This window comes from Dreissena polymorpha, chromosome 5 (genome assembly GCF_020536995.1).
Source record: "Dreissena polymorpha isolate Duluth1 chromosome 5, UMN_Dpol_1.0, whole genome shotgun sequence".
Classification (NCBI taxonomy): domain Eukaryota; kingdom Metazoa; phylum Mollusca; class Bivalvia; order Myida; family Dreissenidae; genus Dreissena; species Dreissena polymorpha.
The window spans coordinates 7,237,462-7,255,599 of record NC_068359.1 but is presented as its reverse complement, the minus strand read 5'-3'; the positions used below and the strand labels follow the sequence as shown (position 1 = coordinate 7,255,599).

Sequence of the window (18,138 nt, the reverse complement as noted above, 5' to 3'; positions counted from 1 at the left end):
CAATATCAGGTAATACGCGAGGGTTGATTTTGTGTAAAGTTACTAAAAATATGTTTTCAATATCATACCTGTGATCAAGGCTTAAAAGTCGATTAAATTCGTTCACGTTCGAAAATAATGTTGGATACTGCAGTCTGAGAAAAAAGTTATTTAACATATTGATAAGGGAGGTAATTGCATAATTTTTCACTGACAGACATTTGTGTTTATCATAGTTTTCGCCCTTATTTAAACCCTTACATGCATGGAAGGAGATAAACATTCCTTATGGAAAATGATATTAATAATTAACCATAACTGAACATCACGGTCGTTGAATTTTCAAGGTGTTTGACGCATTCACTTTAAACTCGAAATGAAAACTGATCCATTGTAGTGAACTATAGCTAGAGATAGCTTAAACCAACTGCCTTGGCCGACCAATCAAAATAGCTTATGTGGACCGTATCGTTACTTGTACAACTAAGGTTTACGAATCTGACTATCGGTTTCAGTAGATAATTACAGTCAAGACATATATGTCAGCGGTGCGATAATAAATACAATTAGTAAAAATTATTTTTCAATCTATGTTAATGAGAAATAAAAAAACTAGGCACATTTCGGATTACAAATTACGACCGTATGTGTAAGTTTTAAGTCAATTAGAAGGATAATTAAAGTGCATAGATGACTTTTGATTTCAGATGCGTTTTGGTACAGAGCAAAACTTCTGCTGTTAAAATTTGGATTAATTTAATGCAATTGTTTCGGTGGAAATTGTTTGCCTCCTGATGTGTGCAAGTAATAACTGATTAAAACTCAATAACAACGCTAGTTAGTAATTTAAAAGCATGATTTAATATGTGTGTCTAGTATGACAATTGTTATAAGCACTTTGAAAAAAAACTAATAAAGACATGATGATTTATATTAATAAATAAAACGGACAAATGAGACAAAATAAGGGATCTAACGAAGATATCGAGATAACATTATGTATATTAAAGTTGATTTTGGAATTAAAATGAGCGAAGTAACTTGATTTGAATTGGGTGAAGTTTTTGTTTAACTGCAAAGGCGGAGGATGATATGAGAATAGTTATAGGCCTATATAGGAACTGTTATTATCGTGGGATTGTTGGGTAGTTAAACTACGTTGAAAAGGCAAAAAAGCTAGGGACACATTTCAGAGAGAAATCTATTCTGGTGAAGAAATTTATTTGAACTGCCCTCTGGAAATAACGTTAAGGAAAAAGATAATATAAATTATTTGAAACAATCACGAGAAAACAAGCAATATAGAAACTAATATTGGTGCTTGAAAGAAGGTATTGTTCTCTAAATGGGCATACCTTTTTGACAATTAAAATATCATCATTTTGGGTAAATATTTTACTGTCTTAAAAGCTTAATTTCATTAAGGTCAGAAAGAACAATTGAAGAATCCCCAACGGGTTTCAATGATCGTAAAATATAAATTATTACAAGACACTTTGCATATGATCTACGTATATACTATATCGAAAACGGTCATAAAACCAAGGTTTAATATTAATTAAACTATGAGCATATAATGTAAACTTCTCGTGTGGGTGATTGTGTGCCCTTATGTCCTATCAAAGTACACTGATCGGTTTAAATGGGAAGTATCGGGGTAAGTGTTTATTTAAATGTGTACGCTTATATGAATGTGAAAACAACATGTTAAATGATGAATTAATATTTGTATAAGGAATGCGGATAATATACAGTTGTAAATAAATATCGGAATACCCATAAAACCAACGCAACAATCAAAGCGTTGACTGTGCATTAAATATTGAACTATTAAGCGGATACTGGTGCGATTTTTCACGTTGTGTGTTGCACGTTGTTTTCCCCTGCTGGAGTTACGTGTGATTGAGTTCTCGTGTGTCCGTTCGCCCGTCAGTCTGTGTGCACAGTATTGGACATTTTGCAATGGCCAGTATTGCACACTCTTCTGCTCCCTATGAATTATGAAGAAAGGAGAGGTTCCAGACATAACCATATGCAGGTACGTTCTTCTTGCGTTACGTGTAAACGTCATTTTACGGTATAAGTTATTATAAGTTATCATTTAATTTGTAAACATTCACGTGATGTCATCTTGCAAAGTCATGTACGTTAAGTCTTATTAACTGTCTTAGAAAAATGCATATGCATTTCGTCCTATGCGCTAAATTTATTCCTACCGTTTTTAACGTCGACGTGACTGAACATATACGTTCATGTGCGTTACATCATATGCAATTGTGTTTCACTTGTTATCGTTATTTGTATCGTTGTAAAGAAGTATCTTCGTTGTAAAATATAAGTACCAAATATAAGTACCCTGATTTATAGTTCACGGCATCCTTGCATTAACACGTGTACAATAGCTTTTGAATGTACGATTGATTTTCTAACGTTATGTTTCACATGCGAGCAAATTACGTAGAAGCAACTTCAAATCTTGACGGTGAAATATAACGTTGGCGTGTATTCAGTCATTCAAGTTATGATCATAATAATTAATTATGCCGGTACGTTTGTTGCTTAATTTTGCTTGTTGGAGCAGTATACACATGACTGTCGTTTTATTTTGTCAGTATATTTAAACATCCAAAACACACAATTGAGAGATAGTTAAAGATTACGTTAGCGTAACATTGGTTGTAAAAAAAGTCTATGGTGTGTGCTCATTTTCGGATTATGTTTTTCAGTCTGAGTTAATCCTGGTTTGAAGTTCGGACATTGGCTTATGCCTTGTAATTTCATAATAATCATTCTTCACATAACCTATACATTTCACACACTTCTGAAGATCGGGCTTATATAGTTCACATATGCCAATTAACAGTTCAATAAATTGCTGTATGTATTGCATGAACAGATTGTTTGCAAAATATATATTAGCCTCGCTCTGTGAAAATGGGGTTTAATGCATGTGCGTAAAGTGTCGTCCCAGATTAGCCTGTGCAGTCCGCACATCCTAATAAGTGACGACAATTTCCATTTTAAGAATATTGTTCGTTTAAAGAAATTCTCTTTTAGGCAAAAATCAAGCGAAAAGTGTGGTCTCGATTAGCCAGTGCGGACTACACAGGCTTATCTGGGACGACACTTAACGCACGTATATTGAACCAATTTTTTACATTGCGAGGCCCATATGCATTTCCGTCAGTTGTGTATATGGTGTTCTCGTTTAAAACATTTAAAGTATTAACACTCTGATGTACAGAAAATATTCAGAAAAAAAGGATTTGTGAACAAGATTCCAATTTTACAGGTTCTAATTTTAATAACAATTAACTTTATATGAACTATTAATAAAATACAAGGCTCGTTTGTTAAAAAACACACACTACTACATAGTAATGTGCAGGTGCAAATATTGTTAACTTGCTCTACGAAGATAGCCTTCATTATCTAAAGCGAACCCTTTTTTGTAGATAGATTATCCACAAAACTGAGTGCCTGTAAAAAGAGCTATTTCTTTTAATATGCGTTATTTATCAAGACTTTAAGTCGATTTTCTGAATATTTTTCACAGTGGCTTGTTTATGTTGATGAGTTTAGATTGGCTGGTTTTATATTGTACGGTTTATATTGTCGGGTTTGAATTCTTGAATCTTCTGTAAACTATAATTGGAGACGGACACTGTCAAAAAAGTGTAAATAAACGGAATTAAAAAATAAATAAATAGATATTAATGTACTTCTGATGATAGCTATAGCCGAAACATGCTTAGTACATAAGACATTTTAATAAACAGTGACGTATTTGTACGATTTATTTAATTTTATAAATAAACGGAAGGCATACCTATGTAAATGTATTTTTGTCCTTAAATGCGAAGGTATACTTTTTAATAAGTTTTGACTCATAGCCGCGTGTGCTTGATAGCGAATTTATTCATACAATGATATGATTTTAAGAAATAGATACAGGTAGATCGGTTAAATCACGTCATGGCAAGACTTTTGAGTAAATTCCACAAATACAAATTGTAAGTGAATCCGTTATGCAATATCTCAAGTAACATATATTTTCCCTATAAATGCGAAGAAATAATTCCTAACAAACTTTTTCTTTTCCTGTTTAAATCACGCGTGGGCAATATTAAGGATGTTTTTTTCAAACAATTACATGATTTGTCAGAAATGTATACAGGCGTAGTGGCTTTAACACGTCATGGTTAAACATTTGGGTAAATTGCACAATACAAATTATAAGTGAAACCGTTTTGCGATTTTTTTAAGTTTGTGCACTTCGCAATTTCTTTCCGTCTACGGTGATTAGCTAGAGAACACATCAGAGAACAAAATAAGTAAACAAACCAACATGGTTTGGGTTAAGATACGTAAAACATTACGCGCGTTAATAGTTGTATCAAAATTTCATATTGCTAATACAGAATTGAGCCTCGCTCTGTGAAAAGGGGGTCTAATGCATGTGCGTAAAGTGTCGTCCCATGCAAGCATGTGAAGTCCGCACAGGCTTATCAGGCACGACACTTTCCACCGAAACTGAATTTTACTAATATGACAATTTCATGAAACGCAAATTTCATAAAGGCGGAAAGTGTCGTCCCAGAACTGCATTGGCTAATTTGGGACGACACATAACTCATGCATTATATCCTTTTTAACATAGCGAAGCTCATATATATTTTAACAATATGAGCGATGCAGTATGAAGTGTAAAGTTCTGCTCGTTGATATCGACTTGCTATCAAGTTTATTTTACAAGCTGTATGGTAATCAATGGTTCTGAATTTATGATAGATTTACTTCTTATATATTTCGATAATGCTGTGTATCGCTCGCATGTTTATCATGTGGTTCACACAAGCGTCGTGATTATAGTAGACCTGTTCATTGAGTCCTTGAACAAACTTACGTCGTGTTCTGGATTCGTATTCGCGAAGCATTATATTTCTGTTTAAATATTGTTTCCATTTTTTTAAGACGCACACATATTTTCTTGTCTTACGAACTCTGATAATTTGCCATAACTAAATAATTAAACATAATCTCAAATGTAATTAAAAACCAAACATTGACATTTACACATACGTAGGACACTTTCTAAAATGATTCCATGTCATGCAATTCTGTAATAAGCCAACACACAACTTTTAAACGCAGGGTTGTTTTGTGCTCATTTTTGAGTGTTGATACATTTCGGAAATCCGAATAAAAGCATAAAAGTATACGTGTTATAGAACGTATCACATGTTCACTTGTTATTCTATATTAGATATATCCTGACTTTGTTTTAATTGCGTGGTAATGTATAGTAATTGTATTTTATGTTTGGTGCTTTTCGTGTTAAATGATACTAATTCTTTCATCTTCACCTGTGGTTGTTTTAAATGATCTTATTTTGAACTCGATATCTGAAAATCTATTGAATTCGATTGCAGTCGTTCAACAAATGGATAGCATATAAGAAACAACAATTTAATACACGAAGATATGCACACGTTCTTAAAAAGTAAACGCTTAACTGGAAATCCGATAAAAACAGTTTCTGACCCAAAAATGCAGTTTTTTTTTTAATTCAAATAAACTTTAGTTGAAATATAAAGCGCATTACGATATAAGTATGGATTGCTAATATGCATATTCAGTTGAACTGTTAGTGTTTGCTACACGAGGATGGGATATGTAATAAGTTTAACATTTTTCCTGTTTTTAACCTTAAACAGTAACAGTTATAATTAAATAAAAGTTACCAGATAAGTGCCATTTAAATTTGACAGTCAGTGAGTATTTTTTAAGTAACAAAAAATGCATGTTACTGACGTGTTTTACAAAATTCGTAGAATGTAACCTCATCCTACATATTTAGTGACCGGTGTAAATAAATCGATTAACCGCTTGTGATACGACTCCTGTGTATCTGATTAAACCATCGAAACAATCAAGTACACTTAATTAAAAGAAAAAAAAACAACGTCTTTTTAAATAGCTGATGGAAGGAGGTTATTCGAACCACACGAGAAGTAATAAAGCATGCCAATATCAGTCTGCTTTTTCATAAAACTCTGCTTTTTCATAAAACACGAATAAACAACGATATGACAAACTAGTGCCTTGAACTAAACTGTCTGCCGTGATATTGTGGTAAGCATGTGGTATGCATAAATGCGTTATCCCACATATCAAGTTACACCGCTCCAATTTTCAGTCTCACATGTGTATAAATCTGACTGTTTTGTAGCGAGAGCGATTAAATTTAACACTTACAAAACATAAATAAGACAGCGGTGAATATGGAAAGATCTTCAAGGTTTGCAGCGATTCACAAACAATTTGAAATATGTTTATGTCATCAAAGATTAGAATAAATTATGTTTGTTGTTGTTGTTGTTATCTCGTCAGATTGTTATGTCACACGAAAACATCAAAGAAAAAGTAATCTTAATTAATTCTGTCTATGAGTAGTGTGATCCACGACCTTTCGGTAAAAAGTATTGTTTATATCCAAGTACTGTACTGTGCCATGATGACTGGTCAAGAACATGCAATCAGTATTAAATTTTTAAGGGTTGATTCGTTAACCCATTTATGCCTAGCGTCTAGAAAAAAGGCCTTAGCAAACAGCGTAGACCCAGATAAGACGCCGCATAATGCGGCGTCTCATCAGGGTCTGCGCTGTTTGCTTAAAGGAATTTCTGTAAGAAATATTCTAAATATAGAAATACATATACTAGACATCCCTTATTTTGGAAATAAATTGATCCAATTTAGAAGGATGGGAGAGTCCACTAGGCATAAATGGGTTAATCTGCAATTGGTCATCATTAAGTGACCGAATAACATTTAAACTTAGCTTGTATGTAAACTATTTGATACATTTGTCTCCTATTAAATCACTTTGTTTACATATATTAAGCAGGTTTTATTTTGTCCGTTAATACTTTCTTAAATCTTTAGTTTTTTCCGGCAGCATAAATATAGGATCTGGCACAAATTGTCATATCATACCATATTTTATTAAACGAGTGACATAATGATATATCCCGAATGTTGTTAACATTTCGTGACGTCATTTGACGTTGTAACGTCATTTCAGCAAAATAACAAAATCCGATTGGTCAATAAACGAAAACTAAGTCAATGAAAACGCTTAAAAATGTTGTATTACACATGTGAAATATAAACAAGTATGTAATGGTTGTATTACATGGGAAACAGGGTATAGCATGTGATACAAAAGATCTGTTATTAAACATCGATAGATCTTGATGTTAACACCATCCGTGCTGCAGTTTTTTTTACATCGTTCAATTTGTATTTCTACCTTTCTGCTTGTTGGTCAGTATGAAGTCTATGTACGCTGTTGCGCCAAATATTTTCAATTCGACAAGCGTTTAGAGTCGTGCTAAATAATTTTCATTGATGCATTTGATAACGTCAATTTAAGTGGCACGTTGTTTTACCACTTTACGTTAATGTTTAATTGTGACGTTAAGGATACAGCGTTGACAATTATACAACGGGAGAAATTAATTACATATGACATTTATAGTTAAAAGAATATGCTAAAACATGTAAAATATCATAAAATCGTTTGCAATAATGGTAGATGTGTTTTCGCAAATATGTCAAAAGACATACGTTTATACTTGTTAAACTCCACTTATGTCAAAACAAAACGTTTTAAACGTGGTAACTTGATTTTTAATGTGTTGCAACATTTAAATGTAACAATGACTTAAAATTGTCAAACCATGGTCGAGTGGTTTGCATGGATCAAATAGTAAAGATAATGCGAGTAACGAATGGATTTTTTATATGTATCTTTGTTTATTTTGGTATTTGAAATGCAATTATTGCAATGGAAATGCATACATTTGAACACGTGACGTCGTGGAACCACTGGTACTGCTTATGCAGTTGCCGTAGTTACGTAATACGATAATATTTGTGCTGAAAGTTCTGCTGAAGGTCATGGTAATTAGTATGATGATGATAATGAAGATATGTTGATGATTGTAATCGGGATGATGACGTTGTTGAAGATGATGATAATGCTGCTGATGATGATCATCATGATGGCGATTGGGTCTGAGGTTTTGTTTTTTTAGGTTGCTTTGCAATTAACCCATTTATGCCTAACGTCTAAAAAAGGCCTTGGCAAACAGCGTAGACCCAGATGAGACGCCGCATGATGCGGCGTCTCATTATGGTCTGCGCTGTTTGCTTTAAGGAATTTTTGTAAGAAATAGTCCATATATATAAATAAATATATTAGACATCCCTAATTTTTGAAATAAATTGATCCAATTTAGATGGATGGGAGAGTCCGCCAGGCATAAATGAGTTAAATCCTAAATAAGTCTTCATTGTGACGTCCTAAAGGCGTGTCTGTTGTTTTTTAATCGATTCTCTGAGGAAATAAGGACGCGCTTTGGTGATGCCTTTCTTTGGCTGTGAGGGTTAATTAGTGGTTTGCGAGATATTGATAGTTAGTGTTTGTCTTGTAATGTTTAAGGCGAAGTGCACATTGATATTGCTGGGCCTGAGTCGAGATAGGTGACTGTAGCACCCAACATTGATATTGCTGGGCCTGAGTCGAGATAGGTGACTGTAACACCCAACATTGATATTGCTGGGCCTGAGTCGAGATAGGTGACTGTAACACCCAACATTGATATTGCTGGGCCTGAGTCGAGATAGGTGACTGTAGCACCCAACATTGATATTGCTGGGCCTGAGTCGAGATAGGTGACTGTAACACCCAACATTGATATTGCTGGGCCTGAGTCGAGATAGGTGACTGTAACACCCAACATTGATATTGCTGGGCCTGAGTCGAGAATGGTGACTGTAACACCCAACATTGATATTGCTGGGCCTGAGTCGAGATAGGTGACTGAAACACCCAACACTGATATTGCTGGGCCTGAGTCGAGATAGGTGACTGTAACACCCAACATTGATATTGCTGGGCCTAAGTCGAGATAGGTGACTGTAACGCCCAACATTGATATTGCTGGGCCTGAGTCGAGATAGGTGACTGTAACACCCAACATTGATATTGCTGCGCCTGAGTCGAGATTGGTGACTGTAGCAACCAACCAATTAACCTTTACTGTTCATACCAACAAACATATTTAACAAAATAATAAGCATTTCCGAGATAGAACAGTCATTTTAGGCTTACACAATGACAAAAGTGTTTGAACACTAAAGGTTTATTTTGCGGACATTAGTGCATTTTCTTTAGTGTGTTCTTTTCTGTTCGTTGAAACTTTAATTATAAGCAGTTGTTTATAAGTTGGTACTTGACATTTATTTTTTTTGTTGTGTTTGATATTGATCATGGGTGGTGGTTGATAACTAGGTTTGTGGTAGTGATGGTTGATGTTTTTATGGATACATGCCATATTTAAACAATAAAAACAGACTCGTCGGAATGTGTGATACCATGATGTGACACTTTTTATAAGTCACACTGATACAATGCCAAAACCAGGCTCTCAGGCATGCATGTGTGTATTTAAAATATAATCGCATATATTGAAATGCGTTTCTGACATTTAAAACGACATTCATTTTTAGTTCATGCCAATTCATATCCGGTGGCGACAAAAAGGGTTTAGCTCTGTGTACTGTACATTTAGAGTCCAAGGTAACAAAGAGTCTGAGAAAAGTCAAAACCCGCAATACTTCAGCCAATAGTTCGAGGCGACCTTTTCCCGCGATCAGTAACTTCTAATCTCAATATGATACATAAATTAATAGTAAAAATTATGTACATGATGGGGAGAAATAATAATCTTTGTGCATTCGTTATTTAGCTAACATTAATGTGTTTGGGTATCAAATCTACGTTATCGTTTACCCCCTGTGCGATAATTTGATAACAGGTTTTTAAACGATTTGAGATAAAAGCTAACATGGTCGATAAACAAACAATGTCAAGATTAGCTTTGTAAGCAACGATATCAAATAACAAGGCAGTGAAATGAAGTTTAAAACGTTAAACAATGCGAATCTAAATCGATCAGAATTGAGATATCCTGGTACATGCACGAAAAATGCGATCTATTTGGAGAATGCCATTTTTTTAAATGATTGAAATAGTTGTGCACCCCTGCATAATTGCGTCAAGATCCAATTATAAACAATTTAAAAAAAAACTTAGAATCACGCGTTGTTTTTGCGATATGACACGTGCCATGTCGCGAAGAATTGCACTTACATTCTGTAATTGAGTAGTCACATAACTGTACCTTAGTTGTTTTTGTCGTAGTGTTTGTTCTTCTGTTATAATGTTATTGTTTGCTTTTCGTCGATTAAATTCAAATCAAGCACCTTTTTCCGCGTACGATTTAAAGATCAAAACGCTTTATGTGCAGCAGTTCTTAAGATAATGCACTTAAGTATTCTTGTGTCAATTCTTTTTGTCTATGTGTTTGTGATATTGATCTTTAAAGTAGCGTGAGCTAGCCATATAATTTCACAAATGAATTATACGCGCTTATGAGCGTTTAATTTTAAGGCGTTACGGGTCTATTGCAAAGTCAGGCCTAAAGTTATTATATACTCTGAGTGGGAAAGTCTAAGACGACGGGTTTTTATGACATATTTGAATCAGTCGAACTGAACAAGGGAGAACAATTGAGTACGCTGTATGTAGACTTGGTCGGTGCATTATATACTCGATGCAGGTGCTTTCTAATCGATTAGTTCCAATCGAAATATCAAGCACATGCCTTCTGTGATCTTGTTTCAATTTGAAGAGTGCTTAATGTTCAATGCGTCGAAACGAGCAACATTTTTGGCTTTATTCCGAAACACCCAAGAACCCCACATGAAGCATTTTGTCCTCGTTATGTATAATTATATGTCTCGCATTCAAAACCGTCTTCAATCTATGCCATCAGCACATCGCTCTCAGAATTTCGCTCTGTAGCTATAATGAATTAATTAATTTTTAGTCAATGGCGGTAAAGGGCTATTTTGGATCAACTCGAGTTATGTAAATACTCAAAAAACATTCGTAAATAGAGGAATTCAAAAATGATATGCACACTCCGACATCGTCAATTTATCTCTTTCAAACAAACGATATGAGGACATCTATTTAAATCCATATTTGTTCATTCAAAGAGCAGTATATTGATCCTTTATTTGAAAAAGAAATTTGCTAATCAGCACATGCAAAGCTGAAGAGACTAAACATCATGACAGCGAAATGTAAGAATTGTTAATTTTGACATTATGCTCATCGAAAGCTTTAAGGGTCTTTATCAAGAATACATTATAAAAAGCACCCCACCCCATATAACCGCTTCAATTAAATGTACAAAAAGACACACCATTAAAAATCCATTTACACGTAAGCATAAAACATCGTGTATTTTTTATCTTGTTTAAAGTCTGGTTGCATTTGTGCCTTTTCCAGATGCTGTTTTTCTTGTCGTGAAAAAATGACCTTAGAGCCTATATACTTCATGCTTGCAAAGTAATAATATTTAACATTAAATTTAAATAACTCAAATCGTTATAGCATGTTAAGTTAAGACGCGACATACACTTTGGCAGTCAACTGTCGACCTGAAAGTTATGAGTTATTTATATCTGGGAGTGCCAATTTTTGTGAAGCGAAAGGTATGATTTATAATAACTATTTACAAATATGATGCGTCGCAAAGAAACACTGGTGCAGTTTTTATGTCATCTTTATGATTTAATAAACATAACATCGTCTTATAACAAGTTATATGACGAATTTTATTCAGTAATAGTATAGACTATTAATATTATCCCATCATCAGACGTGCTTTGTCGAAATAAACCACTGCTGAATGTATTTTCCTCTATTTCGGCAATGCTGAAATATAGCTGTCACGCGCGGCGGACTCTTACATAAGTCGTGTGTGGAGGATGGTTATATATCACTCGGAATCAACTATAAAGTAATCATTTTTAGTAAAAATCGAATCAGATTCAACAAAACAAACAATTTGATACCAAGATGTAATATATTTCAAACACAAAATGCAACACAAAAAGCAAAAAAAAAACATTTTTAAAAATATTAAGTGCGCGTACTCATGAAGTCATTATTAACACGACAAACGACAAAAGTTAAATTCTTTCCCGCTGACGATGCAGTTTTTTTTCCCATTATTTCTTTAAAATCGTGGACGTAGAGGTATAATAAACAGAAAAAACAGGCTAGTGCTTGATCCTTTTGTAATATATTCGGCTCGGCACGATTAAAATAATAAAACAATGTTTGCTTAATATAACTTTGGGATTTTCCGTTTAGTTCTATTTTCCTTTTCTATTTTAAAGAAATACTTGACGACTAAGTAAATTGATTGGATAAATCGAATACTAGGTCGGTGCCGAATAAAGCAAAGTTTATTTTGCTCGGCCCGAAAATTGTCTAAGCCTCACAAAATAAACTTCGCTTTATTCGGCACCGACCTAGTATTCTCTATTGCTTATACAAGAACTATAACAACAACTCCTCTTGGTACTAATATAGCCGCTACCAATTACTACTACTTAACCCATGTATGCCTTGTGGACTTTCCCATCCTTCTAAATTGGATCAATTTATTTCCAAAACTAGGGATGTCTAGTATATTAATTTCTATAGTTATAATATTTCTTTCAGAAATTCCTTTAATCAAACAGCGCAGACCCTGATAAGACGCCGCATCATGCGGTGTCTCATCTGGGTCTACGCTGATTGCCAATGCATTTTTTCAAGACGCTAGGCATAAATGGGTTAATTAAACTTCTATTTCCGCGATCACAACAGAACCAACACCAACAACTATATGATAACTTCTTTTAAGTTACTTATTAAACAACTTGTATTTAACCTTTAAAAAAAACAAACATTATGAACCTATTACGTAAGTATAGTATTAAAAACACTCACGATTTTTGCATTGCATCTTCATTTTCTCTCAACGTTGTGTGCCTTTTGACGGTATGTCTCAAATCAACAACCGCATATAATTTATTTCTAAATACTGCTATAAACTCTTGTGAAGAAAGGAGAATATTCACATTAAAAACGTCCGTATATCACAACTACAATAAATATATACAACTATGCATATTTTTATGATACTGAGTTGATTCGTTCCCGTCACGGATTGTATAGTTTTGCAATAGGCGTTATTCGGTAAGGTGCTTGAAGAATGCTTTAATTTTAACATTCCTGAACCTTGATATTCAAATATTATTTGATTAACGGAAGCAATAATGTCTGTGCTTCCTTTTTTACGCAGGTTTGACGAACTAGCTGTTGTTGTCAAAGCTTCTTCTTATTGTAATATGTCCTCCCCCTCATTTCCCTGGTTCTCTTATTCTTCCTAAACTTATGTCCATCTTGTTTGCATCATGCGGCGTCTCATCTGGGTCTTCGCTGTTTGCCAAGGCCTTTTTTTCTAGACGCTAGGCATAAATGGGTTAACCCCTTCCCCCATAAGAACCAAAGTGAAAAAAGGCTTTTGCAACCAACATAAAACCACAACAACCGTCGATTAACTCACAGTCTGTTCAGTTTTTATGCTGTTTGCTTCTCATCCGTAACTAAAGGTTGGGCATGGAGCCTTAACAACTTGAATTTAGTAAGTAAGGTCTTATATTAAATTTAGCTTTCTAAGGGACAACAAATGCATTAAAATGCGTGTCTACGTGGTAAATGGATAAATAACACCATATTTATGTACGGTTAATGCTTTACTCCTCAAAATAGCTGCATTCTAATCAGTTTCTCTTTCCGTTTCGTTTTTGCATAAACACCTCTGTATGCTTTTGACAATCCATATTTGGGCATTTTGTTCATTATTATGAACCATACTTGATTGTGTATACAATCAAAAACTGAAGCTAACAGTAGTAAATAACTTTTTACTTATTTTACCTTATACGATGACCTGCTGCAAAACTAGGGCGTACGGTGCATACATTGTTTGCCTGCGCGAATGAATGAAAAATAACATGCCAATCTTGTTCACACGTAGTTTCTGTCTGATCTTTCTGTTTATGGCTGTATAAAGCCTTGGGTCTCATTCTATTCCCCTGTTGAGAGATCGCAAACTCGCACTGATCACAAGCAAACTATCGAAAAATCACCCGTACGCCGTACAATCATTTTATTCAATTATTTACGCCTCGATTCATTAAGTCATTCCTTGGCGCAAAATATCTAGATTTAAACGTTTTCTACCCGCCTCAATCAAATTATTTCCGGCGACGTTTTCGTTTTAGTTCTTCTTTTCGGCCGGTATCAGTCGATCAAATAGTTTTATTATAATTACCATGAAAAATAATTATTTTTGGTTCCCGTATCTAGTAGTTAATATCAGAAGTGCGTATCAACAGTCGCCCGATATACTTCAATCAAATTTCATGTGCCTTAAGTAGTGCTTGAAAATGATGAAAATGTATGTAAGATAATTCATAAACTTACACTGTTTTATGTTAACCGGAAATGTCGTTAAGTTTTTCGGCAACCTTTAATCTTCTAAAATTCAGGTTGATTTTAGGTTTTTTCATTTTTGTTATTTTTGCTACTTGTCAGCATACATTCTATCTCAACGCACCTGTCGAGTTTTAACCCATTTATGCCTAGCGTCTAGAAAAAAATAATTGGCAAACAGCGAAGACCCAGATGAGACGCCGCATGATGCGGCGTCTCATCGGGGTCTGCGCTGTTTGCTTAAAGGAATTTCTGTAAGAATTCTGTAAGAAATGTTCTAAATGTAGAAATAAATATACTAGACATTCCTAATTTTGGAAATAAATTAATCCAATTCAGAAGGATGGTAGAGCCCACTAGGCATAAATGGGTTAAAATCCGACACATACAGCCCCGATGTAAACAAATTGCAGAAACAACTTATAAAATTAAAAAAAGAGACTGAACTTATCGGCTTGTCATGTTTAGTAGATGAAAAATTATGGAAGAGAAATCATGCAATTCCCTCTGTGGTCTAACGTTGCCTTTTGTTTGTAGGTATTTTAATGAACTAAATATTGTAAGCCCATTTAACACGCTTTATTATATTCTTTAAAAAAAACAAGAGCAAGAAATGTTATTACTGTCGTACATCAATCAATATATGTTTATCGACAAGTTTTTTTATATATATAACTTATAAAACGCACAGTCGAGCGAATTGTGTATACTATGGATTGTTAAACAAGATGAAAGACGCACATAATTATGCAGTTTAATCAATGACATGACAGCGCTACATTATTTTGAATGTTTGAAATTAAGTTTTTTGTCGTTAACAACATCAAATATTGACATAAAAAGTGTAAGACATATTAACGTTACATTTATGTCATCTATGGAATGCTTAATGAGATGGTTTGCTTATACAAAAGAAAGTGCGAATCTTTGAAAATATGTATCCTAACGAGTGCACATCTCGTCAATCTGTTTCACGCAATTCATGAATTGCGATTGATACATGTGTTAATGGAACGCGACAAATTCGCGGAATTCGTGTCCACACAAATGCATCGACGCCCTTCGGACACGAAATGAACTCGAGTCAAAACTTACCAAGCCATACCCGGGAGCAATAAAAACAACATCAACACCTTAACAAACAAAGACGCATACGTATACATTAAACCGTTTTTAAGTGGCGCCAAATGCAACCTAAACCATATATCGACCAACAAAAAGCAAAGCCTCCTACATTCATGAGCGCAAAAAGAGGTGTAAGCCCTTCTGGCTCTCAGTGTTGTCTTATGTCTGTATCAAGCTGCATATCCGTCAAGCTCGGGGCCAAACAAAAACATGTCTCTGAACGTACCGGCTAACAAAGACATTATACCGAATCTGCACATTCTTACCGAATATTTCGCTGACAAGTCATCGCGCTGCCTCTGTCATCTCGCCCTCTCCCGCGTTGAAATTCGTGATCCACAGATCCGACCAGGCCTAAGTCCCCAGTCACTTGGACAAAGTCCGCCGTCATTTAGACAAAGTCCGTCGTTCCTGGGACGATTACACATAGTATATTTTTTTCCCGTAGTGTGGGGTGGAAGCGTAGGGCGGATACTTAACGCGTTCTCGACAGGTATTCATTTGACATTCTATGTGATTTAGGGTAGTGATTTAGGGTACCGGATTTATAAACTTTGCCGGATTCAAGCTCTCAAACTCCGGTTAGTAGTACCCGATCCGAATCTTATACAATTTATACGCATTGCATCACCTGCTGCATGGAGTAAGACCACTTCTAGTATGTTTAGATCTTCGGTGGTGTGAAGATCCCCAAACAATAAAATAAAATAAGTAACGTCAATTTTCGCAGGGTTATCGGTTCTTACCCTTCACCGGTTGGACACACAGGCTGAAACTTCAGACAGACGCTCGCTTGGGTCCCATGTCTACGGCGCCTCAAGATGACGATGACATCTTGGTTTGGCCCACACGAAGAAAACATCGTTTCCTTTGATATGTTTGCCTTATCAAAAACATTTTCTGATTCACGTATGTTTGCGTATACAACGTAAATACTTGAAATTTCTGACTTAACCCAACAAACAGTTCAATGCGCCCATGGTGTTCCTTTTTCCAACGTCAAAGAGGTTCGAAGTGTTGTTAAAGCATGTGTAAGGTCAAAAGTTTGAGAAATTACCCAATGACAAAATTGTGTTTGTGATATTTTCGTAAACAAGTGGATTCTTGGAATGTATTGTTTAAGCAATTGGATGCAACAATTCAGTTCATCAAGTCCACAGTAGAAATGCCGTATTTGAAGCGTTTAACGCGTCAATAGTGATAAAAATATCAGTTAAATATATGTTAGCTGAACATTTATGAAAAAAATCTTTATAATATATGTGCGAACTGTATTTTAAGAACAAAATCAGATAAGAAATAGTTACATGTAATTGTTTGCTAGTTTCATTATAACGGAAACATTTTGCGAAAAGTCAAAGACCTATAAAATTGTATTGGTCTTCGAAAAAGTGTATGTTACAATCTAACTTAAGGCGTCCAGAAATAAATACAAATATTGCACATAAATCTAATTCTATTTCATTTTCAAAGTTATCAGTGAATTGACATGCTAACGGTTGTCAATTTACAAAGCTCCGTATGAGACCCTCTGCACGTCGGTAGGTCCGATGACAGAACTATTCGCCGATACCATTGACTTTGGTCCCCCGCGGAGTTAACCCTATCACGACAGTCTCTGTGTTTTAACAGATTCGTGCCGATATAATGTCACACGCCGAGTGCATACTTCTGTATAGTGACGCGTGTGATTGGAATTTAAATTGACTTAGGCCTGACTTTGGACTGAGTTTGGCTCTATATTTGGTTTTGATTCTCTTAAAATTTAAGTCTAAATATGTGTAAGTTGATATTGTTGACCGTGTGATCATTGTTGGTGTTAATGATAACTATGCTGCTGTTGTTGACGATATCTTTGATTATGTTGTAAATTTTGTTGTTGATGATGATTTTCGTATGATGATGAGATGATGATGATGATGATGATGATGATGACGACGACGATGACGACGACGACGACGACGACGACGACGATGATGATGATGATGATGATGATGATGATGATGATGATGATGATGATGATGATGATGACGACGACGACGATGATGACGATCACTAATAAATACTGTACCAGTACGAGTTTTGCTAAAGTTTGTTTTAATAACCGTCTATAATTGCATTGTCCTCATTTTGGCCATTCTATTCCAATGAGTCAGCAATAGTTTGTTTTCGTTCTGTGCATCATTTGATACGTTGTATCGTCGCACGCTTTGAATTACTGTGATAATACTGGCTGAATCCACATCGAAAACAAACCCCTATCTCAAGTGTTAGATGTTGATTCGTGAATAATGACAATATATACCTTAGTAAAGCCACTCAATTAAATGTATGTCTAATTTAAACGAAAGCCAAACATAACAGCAAATTCATTTAATATATTTGTCCTTTGAATTGTCAAATTTCATATTTATTCACGCTAATTTCCCTATGTTACAATAGACATGTGTCCAATTGAATGTTCAATCAAATTTACCAGCCTGATATTAATGATACAATCAAAACCCGCTGACGGCTTTTCGGTTTGAAATAAGATTTGAAATCGCGATTCCGTCTAATCG

General features: G+C 34.8%; 1 protein-coding gene across 1 annotated transcript in view; it reads left to right on the top strand.

The window, feature by feature from the left end:
* Positions 1 to 489: 489 nt before the first annotated feature.
* Positions 490 to 18,138, top strand: part of LOC127831689 (uncharacterized) — an 85,851-nt gene continuing 68,202 nt past the window's right edge. The window contains exon 1 of the mRNA XM_052356715.1: positions 490 to 2,017. Coding sequence (XP_052212675.1) covers positions 1,980 to 2,017 — 38 coding nt within the window. The 5' untranslated portion in view covers positions 490 to 1,979. The remainder of the gene's footprint in view (positions 2,018 to 18,138) is intronic.